The 15,801-nt window shown below is 34.8% G+C and overlaps 1 protein-coding gene across 1 annotated transcript in view; it reads left to right on the top strand.

Moving 5' to 3' along the window:
• Positions 1-15,801, top strand: part of ASCC3 (activating signal cointegrator 1 complex subunit 3) — a 255,062-nt gene that overhangs the window by 194,012 nt on the left and 45,249 nt on the right. The window contains exons 31-34 of the mRNA XM_008637741.2: positions 3,222-3,359; positions 3,464-3,584; positions 6,959-7,091; positions 9,679-9,804. Of these exons, the coding sequence (XP_008635963.1) occupies positions 3,222-3,359; positions 3,464-3,584; positions 6,959-7,091; positions 9,679-9,804 (518 nt within the window). The remainder of the gene's footprint in view (positions 1-3,221; positions 3,360-3,463; positions 3,585-6,958; positions 7,092-9,678; positions 9,805-15,801) is intronic.

The raw sequence follows: 15,801 nt of genomic DNA, 5'->3' as shown, positions 1-15,801 counted from the left end.
AGCATGGGCCTGATCTTGCCCGTCTATGAGTCCAGGGAAAAATCCCTCCTGGCATTAAGTTCCCTGCATTGGTGTTGTACAGGGTTTTTTAATGCCAGTGGGATGCATATTTCCTTATATTATTTTAATATACTTTTTTCTGTTCTTAAGATAAAACATATTTCATTTATCCTTCTGTGAGTAAAACAACATTACAGTTGTTTTCAGAAAGATAAATAGTAATTGAGTCATAACTGCAGAAATGTTAGATTTGTTTTATAGTCACAGTGCTGTGTCTGTTTCTGGTTAATGAACCTATTAATTGTGCCATTATTTCTTAATAGAAAGTTATAATATTCTTACACTACACTGACATAAGGGAGTTATATTTTTAAATAAATTGTCATGAGAATTTTAAGCCTTGGATTGTGCCTATGGGTAAAACAGTTATGTTTATTACAGTGATTTATGTGAAAGTAAGGGGTCAGCTAAAAATGACTAGGATTCCCTGCTGCTAAAATGACAGGATAGCAGTAAATGCACCAGTGCTCCTGCTAAGGGTTCTTTCGTTTTCCTGTGGTAAATTACACTGCTTTGCAGGTATGACTAACAGCACCACAGGCCGCCGCTCTAATACAAGTCAGAGGGGAAAAAAAATAACCACCGCTGATTGTAAAAGCAAGAAGAACATCTTTGAATAAATTCCCAGCGGTGTGAATTTAGGACGTTTTATGCTGGCAACTCAATGGCAGAAAGGTTTAGCTCAGGTCGTGTGCTGGAAGTGCTCCCAGTGTAAAACGGCGTGTGCTGAAGGAGCAGTCTAATGGCTATAGACTAATCCCAATCAGCTAATTTGATCACTGTACTGTTCTAGAGGAAAAGGGGATTTAGATGCATTATTTTCCCAATATCATGTTCTTTTGATGTGAATAATGAAATAAATGTTTTTGCAATGTAATTTCTTTTGTCAATTCTTGAATGCAGAAACTAAAATGTAAATGCATTTTTTTGTTTATTTTTCACATATTTGCCAATTTTGTTTTCTACTTTTTTCATCTTAGTTTCCTATTAAATATACACATATAGCTGTTATTTCTCAAAGTGTGTACGTAGGCATAAGGACCCTCTGCAGTACTAGTACGAATTAATAAACCCATAGTAAAAAAATCATTAGTAGGTTTGATAATATTTTTAGTATTGTATGTTGATGGTCATAATTGTAGAGAAAACAGTATGTGTGTTCCCATCTTATCCAGATATTTTTTAGTCTTAGAAGAAAAACCCTTTAAGATGGGTCATAATTCATTTTGTCCACACTGCAGTCACATGTCTACATGTTGACTAAAGAAATCAAGGGTTTGCTGATTGTATCTAGATAGATAAACTTTATCCTTTAACATATCCTCCTTTCATTCAGCTCTTTACTATCTTCGACTAATCTACCCCTCTTCTTGCTTCCCTTTCCTAAATGGACTTATCCCCTCTTTTCTTCTCAATGCATTGGGCTTTTTCTTTCTGCTCCCTTTCTCTTCAGTGTTTTATAGACCCTTTCACTCTTTTCTTCTGTAAGCGCCCTTCTCTTTTATACATGCTAGATCAGTTTATACAACAAACCTTCCACGTCTTCCATGTCTTATAGTATAGGAAACTCCCAGGAACATCCACACAACTGCGTTGTGAGGGGAAAACAAGTTTAGGAGCTTCCATTGACAGATTAAATTGATTGATCTATCAAAACTTGAACATTTTTTTTTAATTGGATTCTCTGTTACTGTGGTTCTGTTAGTCAAGGTTAGTTTAACAAATAGACTTTTAAAATGCTTTGCAATTGCTCTTCCTGACAAAATTGATTGATTTACAAAATCTTTATTGTTTGTTGGTTGGTCTGTTTGTTTGTTTTAAAATCCTCAATATGGACTGTTATGTTCTGTGGATTTTTCGTACCTTTTAAGGATTCTTTTTATAGTAGTTAAACAAGTTGCTTGAGTTTAGATAAGTGAATCATTCTGTTCACATTAAGGTCTGAGAATTATGAAACGCAGGAAGTATTTAGAGAGGTTACAATTTTGAACATCAGAAGAGTCCTAAGTAGAAATGAGGACATGACTGTAGTCATACCTCTGTATTTTGGAGAACTCAGTCTGAGATGAGGCTGAACACTATGTCCAAATTATTCAGTTACCCTGACTAATTTGTTCTGCACTACTATTTTTTTCTCTAACCTTGCTATACCTCCCACAACCATGAATGATGCTGGCCTAAGTATGCAATATCATCATGCCACTGCTGGTGGCACCAGGAAACCACTAATAAGAGCATAAATTTTAAAGTTCCTGGCTATAATTATATTAAAATCACATAAAATAATAAATTACCTTAGAAATAAAAAAATAAAAATAGTTTTGAAGGGTAGAATCACTTAACAAGACAGTTTTGTTTGCTATTCCTAAGAGGTTTTTCACAGAGGTCATCTACAAAAATAAATAAGCTGGTTATCAAATTTATGACTTGAAAACGTAGGCAAGAAGGTTAAAATGATAGTGGTGAAAATTATTCCAAGAAGTCATTGACATCAGATTTGAAAAAATTAGTAATAAAAATAGCTTTTTATCTGGACTTCTAAAAGTTTTAAATGAACACACTTAATAGATGTTGAATTTCACTACAGGGTTTGAGACCATAAATTACAACCTCACATTCAAAAAAAAATTTTTAATTAATTTGCATTTCAGCATGTGAATAGGAAGCTTTCTTGATGAATAATAATTGCAAAATTATCAAACTGAGGAAATGTCTATCTGTTCAAAGGCATTAGAGAGAGCCAAATTTATTTTTCATGACTGTTACTATGTTACTGGTTGCAGGGATTTGCTATGTTTTTATACCAGTTCTAACCCCTTTGATACTAGGGATTGCATTAAACAAACACAGAACAGAATGCACAGTATTTGCCAGACCTGTCAAGATATTTTCAGCATTTTCATTTGCTTGTCTGCGTTACTTAGCATGTCAATAAAGTAATGTGCATTTTGTATTCCACCCCTATGGTTAATATAGTTTTATTTTTTTAGACAAAACCAGTCTTTTCAGAGACTGAAGAAGGTTCTGTTTTCCTGTTTGTATAAATGGCACTGAGCAAATTATCATTGCTACAAAAATAAAAAAATAAATATAAGAAACCTAAAAGTTTAAAAATTCTGAGTAATATGTTTTAAAACAAGCAATTGTTCTTTCTATTACAGATGAATGACATCATAGTCACAGTTAGAGATTCAAATCTGAAGCTGACACTTGCTTTTGGAATAGGCATGCACCATGCAGGTCTGCATGAAAGAGACAGGAAAACTGTGGAAGAATTGTTTGTGAACTGCAAAATCCAGGTACCTTGTGTTCTTTTTGAATCCTGATGTAATGAGTTTTACATGGAATTTTAAAAGTTGGCTTTTTGTTACATATACCTCATTAATCTTTCTTTTTGTCTTAGGTTCTTATTGCCACAAGCACATTAGCTTGGGGTGTAAATTTTCCAGCTCATTTAGTAATTGTTAAAGGAACAGAATACTATGATGGAAAAACAAGGCGTTACGTGGATTATCCCATTACAGGTACTTACATAAATTATGGAAATGTTCATATGCTGAAATGTATTTCAAGCATATGCAAATGATCTGAATTATTTAGTAACTGATCACTACTGAATTTGGAGAAAAACTAGGAGACATGAGGTTTCTTTGTTTAATGCAAGTTGTAAGACAACTCTTAAGATTTTATGCAATAATGAAAATGTTTCTGTTTTGCAAATCTTTTTTCATGCTAAATTCCTTTAATGTGTATCACCCAAATTAGAAATTAAACAATTAAAGAGACAATATAAAGCCATATCTAGTTAACTAGTTAATTGTATAAAAGGAACTTTTCAAACATGAATTTTTTTTTTCATTTTTTAAACCTTTTCTAAAGAGAAACAAATTTTTAACAGTAGACTTTGCCATGATTTGAAATGCAACAGTTGAATCACACATGTATGAGAAAATAAAATGTATACATAGTCACTTGGTAGTAAACTGAAAACCTTAACTGGCCTGGTATCTTCAGTCATATAAGGGAAACTTCAGAAATAAGCAGCTAAAATAAATATTTGAATTTTTAGCTTGACACAGGCTTTCGTTGCTTTCTGGCTCCGGTAAACTCCAGTTTTCATAAACTGTTCTCCAGTGTTTTCAACCAGCTTAAGAAAGTGAACTATGGAAGAACATTTTCAGAGTTCAGACAGGGAGAATATTTGTCTGGATGGTACTAAGTTTGAAGAATGAGGACAAGCTAAATTTATTCCAGGTTTCCTGTTCTGTTTTCCCTTTCTCTTTTCAGAAGAGAAAGTTTATTATTAAATATTCCTATATTACGCTAGTGATGTGTACATCTAAGGACAATCTAAATTGTATTTGTTAGGTAAATAGAGAGCTTGCACCTTTTTAGCCATGCACTGTCTTTTCAGCAAGAGAAGTTTAGTAATGTAAAAAAGCTCAAACTGAAAATACTACAGGGGTTACTTCTCCAAGTAACCCATCATAGAGCTTAATTTAGTGGTTAGTGCTCTGCAGGAAACTTGGGATCAATTTCCAGACCAACTCTCTTGTTCAAAGATTCTGGTCTGACCTGGGATCTTAGCCATGCACACTTGTATTTTGTGACAGACTTTGGCTGATGTAGACTTAGTCAAAACAGTCTCTGCGGCAAAGTAGTATCGTGCTCACGCTGACTGGAAGAACGGTGGTGATTGGCTTTATTACTGAATGAGGAAAAGTGGTGAGGAAAGAAATCAATGGAAGTTTTAAATTTTATGTTGAATCTGTGGCACTGTCAGAAATCAGTAATAGAGAAAATAATATATTTAAAATATATACTCAATAAACAGGGCAGACTTACTATGCTGGTTTAGAAATCTGTTGTAAAAGTTCACACTTTCACTCTTTATTGCCTTTTTTAATTCAGGTAACTTTAACACTGGGTGTTGTTCAATTCCTGAATTTTCAGTAAGACTTTGGGCAGGGGAGGGGGTGGATGGAATACCACCATCTGTGATGGAAGCATTCAGATTTTGTTGTCTGCACTGCAACAGCAAATGCAGATTCCTTATTTTATGAAGAAACATGTGGTGTGGTTTGCCTAAAGCGTTTTTATTTTTAACTTTCTAGAGAATATTTATGCATCTGGAACTTCTGTGGATAGGTAGTACAGTTTTGCTGCAGCAATAAAATGAAAATGTAATTAATTTCTTTCTGAAATACTTCCAAAAGTTTCACAATACTGTCTTTAATGCTGCCCTCAAGTTATGCCTTCACTGTTCCGTCTTGGTATTACTTGGCTTCTCCCTACTGAAGTTACCTTTCTATGTCAGGAATGCATTTGGCTCCAAGGGAGCAGCTGAGGGCGGAATGAATCACTCTGGAGTGTTCAGCAATTTCAAAATAAGCAAGAAAGCTTCTTTGAGTGAAGTCAGAGGTTTTGGGGAGGGCTTTTTCTCTCTTAACAGTCATTTATTTAGTCAGCCAGTTGGATCATATTTAACATTTCAAGAGTTTAGTCCAGTGATTAAGAGCAGCCAAGCAACATATAGTCAGTAAAGAAAATATTGGGTTTGGATAATTACATAGTGAATATTGGCAAAAATAATTTCCTAAATCCATTTCCTTTATGGTATTATGCACAATTTAATTCACCACATAGAATAGCAAGTTGTTGTTTCATCACCCTCCTGTGCACATATATATTCAGAAGCAGCAGATTTAAACTAGTTTCATTTTACATCTTAATGTCACTCCTAAGCTAACAAAAGGAATAAACTGATAAAAAACATTGTTGTCTATACACAAGTCAGTACACAAGTGATTTTTTTTTTACTAGGAACCCACCATTGGACTGTCTGTTTCTTCTGTTTTGGTCAGTTGCTGTATCCCATTCTTTACTTTCTGGATTTTCCTTTCCCAACAGAGCTTTGGGCCAAATGCTTACAAACTCTTAACACAAAGAAATCTCAAAATGCCACATGTTGGGCAGGTATGATAGAACCCATAGGGAATACACAAAACATAAAAACTTTTAAACTAAATATGTAAAACTTATGAATTGCTTTCCATTGTTTCTTCTAAGTTAAATGCCAGTTGGAGATACAAGAAAGGATTCAGAGCTCTGTTGAATGAGACACAAAACAACCTATGCAGATGCACTTCTCAAATGATGAGAAGACGAACAAATAGATGATAAACATACTTATCCTTGTGGCCAGGTAGCAAGTTGAGCATGTTTTGCATAAACTAGTATTTTCAATGTTTATAGAAGTCATTAATTAGTATTTACAAATAATGATGTGTAGGTAGAGTGACTGAGACAGCTTTTAAATCTGTAATGTAGGGACAACATACAATACAAAACCATCTCTACTCCAGTGCTAATAACTCATATAACTTGTTTGAATGGTAAATATCATAGCGCTCAGTAATTAGAAATTGCCTATACTATTTTATCTCTAAAACACTCAAAACCTAGGAAATCATATCTAGCAAAAAAGCCTATATGAGGAACTTGTGCAAGTGTGAAGTCAAATATTTGAAAATTAGGAAATGATAGACAGTTGTCATTGTAGCCTTCATGAGTTCTCTTACTCATCATCTTTAATTGCATGTGATAAAATGAGGGATGGATGTGGAATGGAAGGAGAGTAGAGGCAATTTATATTAGGTGTAAGCTTGGATTCTGTTGCAATGGGTGGTCTTTAAGTATACAAGAAGATTGCCTCTGACAGAAAGTTCATCATAACTTTATCTGAGATGGAAAAAAAAAATTAGAAGTGTCAAAGCCAATAGGACATGCAAGGACAAAGTAATGTAAAAAACCTGTATTGTGCATTATACAGACATAAATACATTTATTTATACATCCAAACAAATATTTGGTTTAAACATTATTGTCTCTTTGGCAGATGTGCTTCAGATGATGGGGCGTGCCGGCAGACCACAGTTCGATGACCAAGGAAAAGCCGTCATTCTAGTCCATGATATTAAGAAAGACTTCTACAAAAAATTCCTTTATGAACCTTTCCCAGTGGAATCAAGGTAAAGATAAAGCAATCAGAAAAGCTGATCAAACAATAAACAGTATTATAAACGAGGGATAGAGGAAAGGGAAACAAAATTCCTGTGCTGGATAAGTCCTAAATACTGGGGTCAAGAGGAAGACAATTAAAAAAAAAGAAATTACCCATTTTTACATAGAAAAATCCTTTTTCCATGAGTTTTGAAGCACTGCTGAGCTCATCAGTCCATTCCCAGATAATACCACAACTGCCTGTCTGTTTCTGGGTGTTGTCTCAGACACATGAAAGCACAAACTATTCTTCAAGGGCAGTGTTTAGGACAGCTATCCACAATCCTCAGAGCCCTCTTTGAAATTCTATGATCAGTTACTAATAGGAGAAAACCAAGGTGAGTTTCTAGCACTTTTTACCTAGAATATTTGTATCATTATAGATACCACATTCTTGAGTATCTCAAAAGTTCAAAAACTCTACATGGTGTAAACTCTTGCTAATACAGTTTTAACATATCTTCCCCTATAAAATTGCAATATTTTTGTCAGAAATGTAGAAACAGCACATTTTTGCAGCCTCTTGGAACCTAGTTGATGCAAAGTTTGCTGTCCAGCATAATGTAATTTTTGCCCTGGTTTTGATATTTTTAATATACTTACTTGTTCAATGAGAAGCCCAACTAGTTATGTTGGTCTCCTGTAGAGGAACCTTTCATGGAGCAATGCTCAGACATCTAATAAAGCATGAACATTACTGAAAGCTTTTCTCAGTGATGAAAAATTCACAGTATTGTTCTCCTGAGGAAACTTTATCCCTCAACATAAGTGATAATGGGACCTCTATCTGCTCAGGAAATTTGTTGGAGTTTGAGAGTGCAGTCCACCTTTGAAATGTTGTTGAAATCGGCTGGTGTATTTGTAAGTTAATTTCTGTGGTGCACAGACAGACATAAAATTTTTACAAACAAAGAATGTGGAAACATATACTTCATTTCCTTAGGAAACCACACTTTTTTTAACATAGAAATTGCACAAAAGACTAGCAGTTGAACTTCTTCAAAATGATAGCTAATAAGTGGAAAGAGTGGTGTGATTAAAATGTTGATGATATATCCAGACTGCATGGCATTAGCATAAACTAAGAAATATCTCTATTCCTTGGGAAGTGCTGTTTCTAAAGAAAGAAATCATATCTTCAATATAACAGTAGTAATCACACCTTTGTTCATGTTTGGAAGACTTTAAATATTCTATGCCACTAGTAGCTTCATTTGTCCGTATATATTTACTTTTTAGTTCTGATATATTCCATATTTTATTATAAAAAAAGAATCTTTGATAAATTTGCAGATGAAGAGTCACATATTAATAACAATCTTATTAAGTTCTTTGTAGGTTGTGAACCAATTAACTTAGGTTTGTCTTGGTCTGTTTTATGATCAAGTATTTGAAATAAGAGGCTTCATATCTTCAAAGAGAAACTGGTTGGGGTTTTTTGGGGGGTTGTTAGTTTTGGAATGCTTTCCCATCTGTTTTACCAAAGAGCAGATTTATCAGCTTTGTGTAGTATTTCCTATTTGTAAAAGTAAACTTCATATTTTTTTAATTAACGTTTTTTCTAAAAGCCATTGTTTACGTATGAGTTGTAAGACTTGAGTACTCAACTCATAACAGTCCTTGTGCTCTCCCTGATCATGGGCCTGAAACACAGCACATTACAAACAAAAAAAAAACCAGAATTCCATTATTGTGGAATAGCTGTTGAATCGTCTGTCCAGTTTCTGTTGGACAATCTCTGTTAGAACGTCTGCAGTTCTGCCGCTTAGAAGCAGGCAGTCACCAGTACAGAGCAGTAAAACAGCTACTCATGCCAAATTATTCTTTACTTTTAGCAACAGGAAAAGAACATTGGGAGAAGAAAGATATAATACAAGAAAAATTAGGTTGAACCTTAAGGATATTTGCTATTGTCTGATTGAACTCTAGCCAGGCATGATCTCATTAGATACCCTAATGGAGGTCTTTGTTCTGTTTAATGACTATTTTATTTTTTAAAAATCATTTTAAACTGCTTCTACTATTCTGTTTCTGAGTTTAAAATCTTTCTGGGTAAAAGTAGCTGCTCTTCTTTTCCTTTTTTTTTGTGTTTTTTACATTGCATGAAGATGAGGCAAAATCTGGGGGAAGCAGTTTTGATGTATTTTTAATAGCCCTGAAGTATTTGTCAAGTATTAGCTAAGATATTGCCACTGTTTCATTTCCTGTTTGTCTTTCCATATGATTCTCCATTGGATTAAATCAGCATGATCATATGGTCAACATACAATATTCAGGAGTTACCACTGAGTAGCTCCATCTGAATATGTGCCATGAATGACTTAAACTTGTGCATGCTTGGTCCAATCAAAAAATAATTTATGCTTCATTCCACTATCATGTAAAGAAGATGACTGGCCTTGCAATTACATTCCCCTCTTCTCTTTTACTGGAAGATAAATATATAATATTTTCAGATTAAAAGTAATAAACCTTTTAACGGACAACTCTACAAAATATATTACCTGTCTTTGTGATTGTAAAGTCAGCTGAATCCTTTTGCTTCCTGTTCTTCAGCTTGTTAGAGGTGCTGGCTGACCACTTGAATGCTGAAATTGCTGCTGGAACTATTACATCTAAGCAGGATGCAATGGATTATATCACCTGGACTTATTTCTTCCGTCGACTTATAATGAACCCATCGTGAGTATACAATATAAGTGCAATTTAATCTCAAGGTAACTTGAGGTTAGAGTTGATCCAAAGGTGATCCATCGGCTGTTGGAGCCTAGAATATCTAGCAGTCTTCAGTGTAGGAGCATTACTGGCCCACATGTGGATTAAAACTCATGTGCACATTTTTTTTATAATTTTTTCTCTAAATATAAATGCATTTTTTGGCAGATAACTTTACCACTTAGTTACAACAATAAAATAGCCTTATTGAGAGGGCTACATCAGCATCCCTAAAATAAATTTCCAGGTTATCACATTCCTTCAGATGCTGTATTTATAATCCAATACTTTTTTTTCAGCTACCACATTGATATGTTCTGCCTAGTTTTCTTTAGAAAATTTATTAAGACTTGGACTTTCCTAATAAATGAGAGAATAACTATCAGCTGTTCCTCTGTGATAGTTTTCTTTCATTAGGGTATCCTGGTGAAACCATGTGTGCAATATTTTCGGTGATTGCTATCATCCTGCCTAGCTCCAGCTGGTATGCAGATCGTTCTGAGCTGTTCCGATATAGTCTGCCTTTGCCATGACGCTGTTTTGGGTAAATGGTATGTTACCTGTCATGTGATCATTCACCCACTAAAATAATGTGGCAAATAAAGAATTAACCATTTAGATCACTAAGTATGTCTTGATGTACTCCAGCATGTTGCATTGGCAGGATAGCAATGGATATTGAGGTTTTTAATGAAATTGGAGTCCTGCATTGGAACGCCACACATGCAGGTTGGAACAGTTGACAAGTTGACAAGTTGAACTGATTTATCCACACAGGTACTCAGCATTCCTTCTGTATTTAGGGATGCAGGGAGAAAAATTAAGGATATTAATTACTCTGTCAAAGAGCTCATTTCTAGACGCCAAGCAGAAATGTAATGGACGTGCATGCATTCCATTCTTTGTCATGATAATAGTATTAAATTTCATCCAAAGTTACTAAACTTAGTCGTTTTCCTGGACCTACTATCTGTGGTATTTTCAGACCTCCTGAAAGCCAAGCAAGCAGTTCCAGCATGGTCAGTGTTTGAATGAGATACATCCAAGGAAAACGGAAGAGTTTTACAGAGACATCAGTGATTGTTGAGATAACTCTGAATAAGTTGCATTATGGTAATGGGGTTTAGTGTGCCATAAAAGAGCATATGAAATGATTGATATTACCAAACAAAAACTATTTGTGGCCCTTAGTAATCCAAAGATTTTAGGTTTAATTTTTTCAAAAGAGTAGGAGTGCAATTGCTGATTTTTGGTTTAGATGGTTATGCGATACCCATTCCTTGTCACTTCATAGAAGTCTTCTTTATCATGTCCTGCCCCAAAGCAATTTTGTTGACTTTCTCTCCACTGCAAAACAAGAACTATTTTTCAGACAGCAGGTGATTGTACCTTAGTGGTGGATAATTCCCATATGCATGATTAGTAAATTGCCTTGGGATTCATTGGCATAAAAGTCATTGCATGTGATGCTGTAAATCCCCAAAATAATGGGCTTAGATAATATGCAGAAGATTTATATTCTCGTTTATTGCCGGTTTTAGCTACTTGTATATTAAAGCTGCATAAACAAATGTAGCATCATCCTATTCCAATCCAGTATCATAAAATGCCTTACTGAATGCCTACAATTTGTACTATTGAAGTAATGGTAATCTACCTTGGTTGTGAAATAGAGATCCAAGGATCTTTTTCCTCTCAGTATCCAGGTTTCTTCTAAACATGAAGTCATCATGAAAGTTTTTCTGGCAAACTTGAGATAATTTGTTAAACTTGTAATTATGGTTGTTTTAATGGTGTTGAAAATCTTTGCATGTTAAAATACTCCTTTTCATCAAACCATTTTAATTTTCTTGTTTGATGAACTCCTGCTTCTCAAAATCTATGGAATGGGTTTTAACTGTCTAGGTAAGAAGAGTAATTGAGCTGTTGATTTGGGGAAGTAGAGTAGCTGAATGCTGGTTTTGCTGAGAGGCATGACGACTAGTCATGCTCATCCTGTTCAGGAGATGACATGTGAATGACAGGGGTGGTCCAAATGAAATGTTTATCAAAGTGTCTCAGTCTCCATATCCAGAGTTTCTTCCCTGTTCTTCGCTTCCCTCAAAACAGTTAATCCTAAATGCAGAGCTTTTTGAATTTGCATGTTAAGTCACAGTTTCTGTACTACTTCAGTCAAGTAGTACAACGTGTACTCCTTTCCACGTAGAGCTGCAGTCGCTATGTTCTTTACTTACTCAAGGTCATACCAGGCAGATCAGCAAAGTGCCCTGCTCTTTGCAAGGGGCTACTTTGACAGGTTCATCTATCTCCATTCCTTGGCTGAAATGCCTTGGTTATTTCGTTCTTTTACCCTTATAGAAGATTATAATTGCAACGTTCTACAAAAGAGAAATGGCTATGGGAAACGTTTTCTGTAAATCAGGTTATGATATTTTCCAGATACGTGTGCAGTAAAAGAGAAATAGAAATTTACAACATATGTAAAGTTAAGCAGAATCAGCTTTCATTTGGAAAGTTAATTTTTAGATATCCTGAGAGCACATATCATATCACATCTCTATCAAAATGTGTGTGGCTATTTATGTATTTATATGTGAGAGTGCATCTGTGTACATGTGCACGCTTACAAAATCAGAATGTAAATTCCTTGTGAAAACCTGAAAAAACATATTTTATTATTTCATTCTGAGATGTATTATTAAGGGGATTTTTTCACTTGGTATCAGTTTTGCGAAGTTTTTTTGGAGTGAATGAATAAAACAGCATAAATTATAATCTCAGATTGATGCCCTTATCATCATACACTTATGTTTTACTTAAAATTTCGTTTTCTCATTATGGTTAGCTGAGCATGTGAATAAAACATTTGAATACAGATTATGGTTATCTATTGGTCCAATATACTTTCTGCTATTATGATGACAGGTAATATCATGGTAAAAGTCAGTCAGAATGGAATACCTGTATGTTTTGGTGACAAAATCAGTTATTCAGAATTTTAGGGTTAATTTGGAATGGTGTCAGAAGGAAGATTACTGCAGGAAGTTAAATTGGCTAAGATTAAGAGATAAAATGGAAAAGTTTGACAGTAGCTAAACTAACAGAAGCTAGAATGTGCAAGTATGTTGCACTGCAGTGATTACTAATATCCATATTATTGTAAACAGATATTTCACAAAAGGCTTTGCAAAAGGGCTCTGCCTTTTACAATGACATTTAGACCTATATGCATGTACTGATACCTATGCATGTATATATATTTAATAAAAAAACAGCTATAAGCATTATTATGAATTTCATAACAAGAGTTTGTTCTCTGGAATTATTACAATCACAGTGATGTGAAAAGTACAGGAATGTAGTTCACAGGAATGTTTTACCAAATATTCAGACAAATAAAGATTTGCTGAGTCTGTCAGACAGAGAAGCCCCAGGCTGCTGAGCATTTGAGCCACCTTCTGCTTCCCAGTCTGCTGCAATCTTACAAAGCTGAGGACCCCACATCTCCCCATTCAGAAAGCAAATTCACATAATTGTCTTCCTACTCTTGGATATGATTTACCTATACAAATTATCTGTTGGAATATATGATAGGAAAAAGAAAAATTTTACCAATATGTGAGCAGATTCATGTGCGCCTATTACTTCTCATTTCTCGTGAATGCATCTTGGGAGATAAACTGTCTTGCAAACGTTATAATTAGAAGCACTGATGTGGGGGCAAACATCTTGCTGATGTCAGAGAAATTGGACTTGTTCTTCTTAAATGACCACAATATACCACAATGACCACAGTATACTAAAAGCTGTTAAAGACAGCAATGTATCTGCTTCCCCTACCTGGCATGCACAAATATATGGATGCAAGAAAACATGATAGAAATAAAATACAGGATGACATTAGTGTCTGCAGCATTTGTGCACTCTGTAATGCATTTTTGCAAGCCAGTCACAGAATCCTGAGTCAGTCAGTAATGCCGTAACAACAGAAGTGAGTTGGTACATCGAGTCATATCTCTCTGGCTATGAAGGTTCATCAGTTGTGCCATATTCTCTGTACCATTTCCATGGTGCTGTTTGAAGGTGGCAGCTGCTGAAGCTGATGAAAATAAGTATAAATGATGACTGCGGTAAAGGGACCTAGAAAAAAATTACTGTCTATGCTCCCCCATACTTGTTCATAACAAAATTCTGCTTTCGGAACTGTAAAATCTCAAAAAGCACACTTTCTTGCTATCAAGTGAATGCTGTGGATTCACTATTCTGCGCTTTTGTTTCAAAAGACCTACTGACTAGCAAGTTTCTTCTTTAATATTTTTGGCTGACTCTTGTCACCAATTTTCATTATGTGTGTCACTATTACCACCGTATAATCTGAACATAAAAAACATTGTGCTGTAACAAATGACTCCACAGCATTGACAGTTATAGCAGGACCATTTCAAGGCTGATGAAAAATTTCCCAGAGAGATCTCAGGTCAGGTTTACATAAGCTAAACAGGAAATGATTGCCACCATTCACATTAAATCCTAAATGTTTTGTGTAACTTCATCTACATTTTATGTTCCTGCACGTCTCTCTGTCTCTCTCAGCTGATGAAATTCCACACTTCCTTAGATTAGAGAAATAAGTTCATGTTTCACAGTTTGTTGTGCTTGCTAAGCTCTACAAGGTTTTGGAATTTAAAATATGTTATTTAATAGACAATAAAAAGTTCCTTCAGATTTTGATTGTTTAAATTTTACATACTTTGTAAATTTTTATGATACCTAAGGGTTTGTTACTGCTTTTTCCCTATGGACTACTAATGGAAGTTAGCCTGTCTAGCCCATGTGCTAGATGCTGTTAGGATAAAACTGCCTTTGACTTTCACACCTCTCAGGGGACGAGTAATTGTTGTGTTCAAACAGCCTGTAATTGTGATCCCGCTGGCTTTCTCAGTACGCTTCTGGCTATTAGAATCATTAAACAACTCAGCACCTGTTAACAGCATTGTAAATATTCAACCCTGCTTGTGTGCAGGTTGAGTCCAATATAGGAGAAGGCTTACAGAGCCCAGCCTCATAAATTAGAGCTTCTGACAAGTCAATTATTGTGAAACTGGGCTTCACTGTGAAATAAATGAAATGGTGTGCTGATAAAAAGGTAGGCTGTCTGTTTATAGCAAAGGGGAAATAATGACTAGATGATTCAATGCAGTGAGCATGAAACTGCATTGTTTTTATTCTTTATCTGTAATTAAATAGTTAGGCAATATTGCTTCATAGAGGAACTCACGTATTATGCAGTTTTTATACTTGGAACATACCAGCATGCGGACTTCAACTTGCATTTATTCCTGAGCATCGAAATCTAATGTCATGATACCTCTATTTTCACTAATGATTATACCACAGTCTTTCAAGATGAATGGCTTTGATTTTTATTAGGGGAAAATGTGCTGAATGACCAAGAAGCTCCTGTGGGTGTGCTCAAAATTATATCTGCCTCATTACAGATAGTAGTTAAAACATACTGGTACCACTTCATTCAAGATTACAAACCATTTAAAATTTTTCTTTACATTGTTTTATTTCCACTAAGCATCTAGATATTTACTCCTTTGACAAAAAATTACCAAGAAGCAGCAAATTTAAAATTCACAAAAAAATTTTAAGGATGCTATAAATTCCTTTATTGTTATACCTTCAGTATGAAATACTGCAAATTAGGCAGAGCACAAGAGCACAGAGCTGTTTGAATTGGTGTCTTAAATTACAGACTCAGAAAAGAATTTCAGTGTATTGCCCATGTTCCTTTTTTTGTTTTATCAGTATTCATCATCAATGTTACGGTACTCAAATAAATGTGCTGAAATTATATGGTGGGAGTCTGAATACCATGACAAGAAAGTGCCTTAATTATAAGCATTTCAGAAGTGTTCAATTTAGAGAGAAATAAAAATGAATCATTTGTGGTTTAGG

Source organism: Corvus brachyrhynchos, unplaced genomic scaffold (genome assembly GCF_000691975.1).
Source record: "Corvus brachyrhynchos isolate BGI_N302 unplaced genomic scaffold, ASM69197v1 scaffold14, whole genome shotgun sequence".
Classification (NCBI taxonomy): Eukaryota; Metazoa; Chordata; class Aves; order Passeriformes; family Corvidae; genus Corvus; species Corvus brachyrhynchos.
The sequence above is the reverse complement of the archived record's forward strand: the minus strand, read 5'-3'. Positions and strand labels throughout refer to the sequence as shown.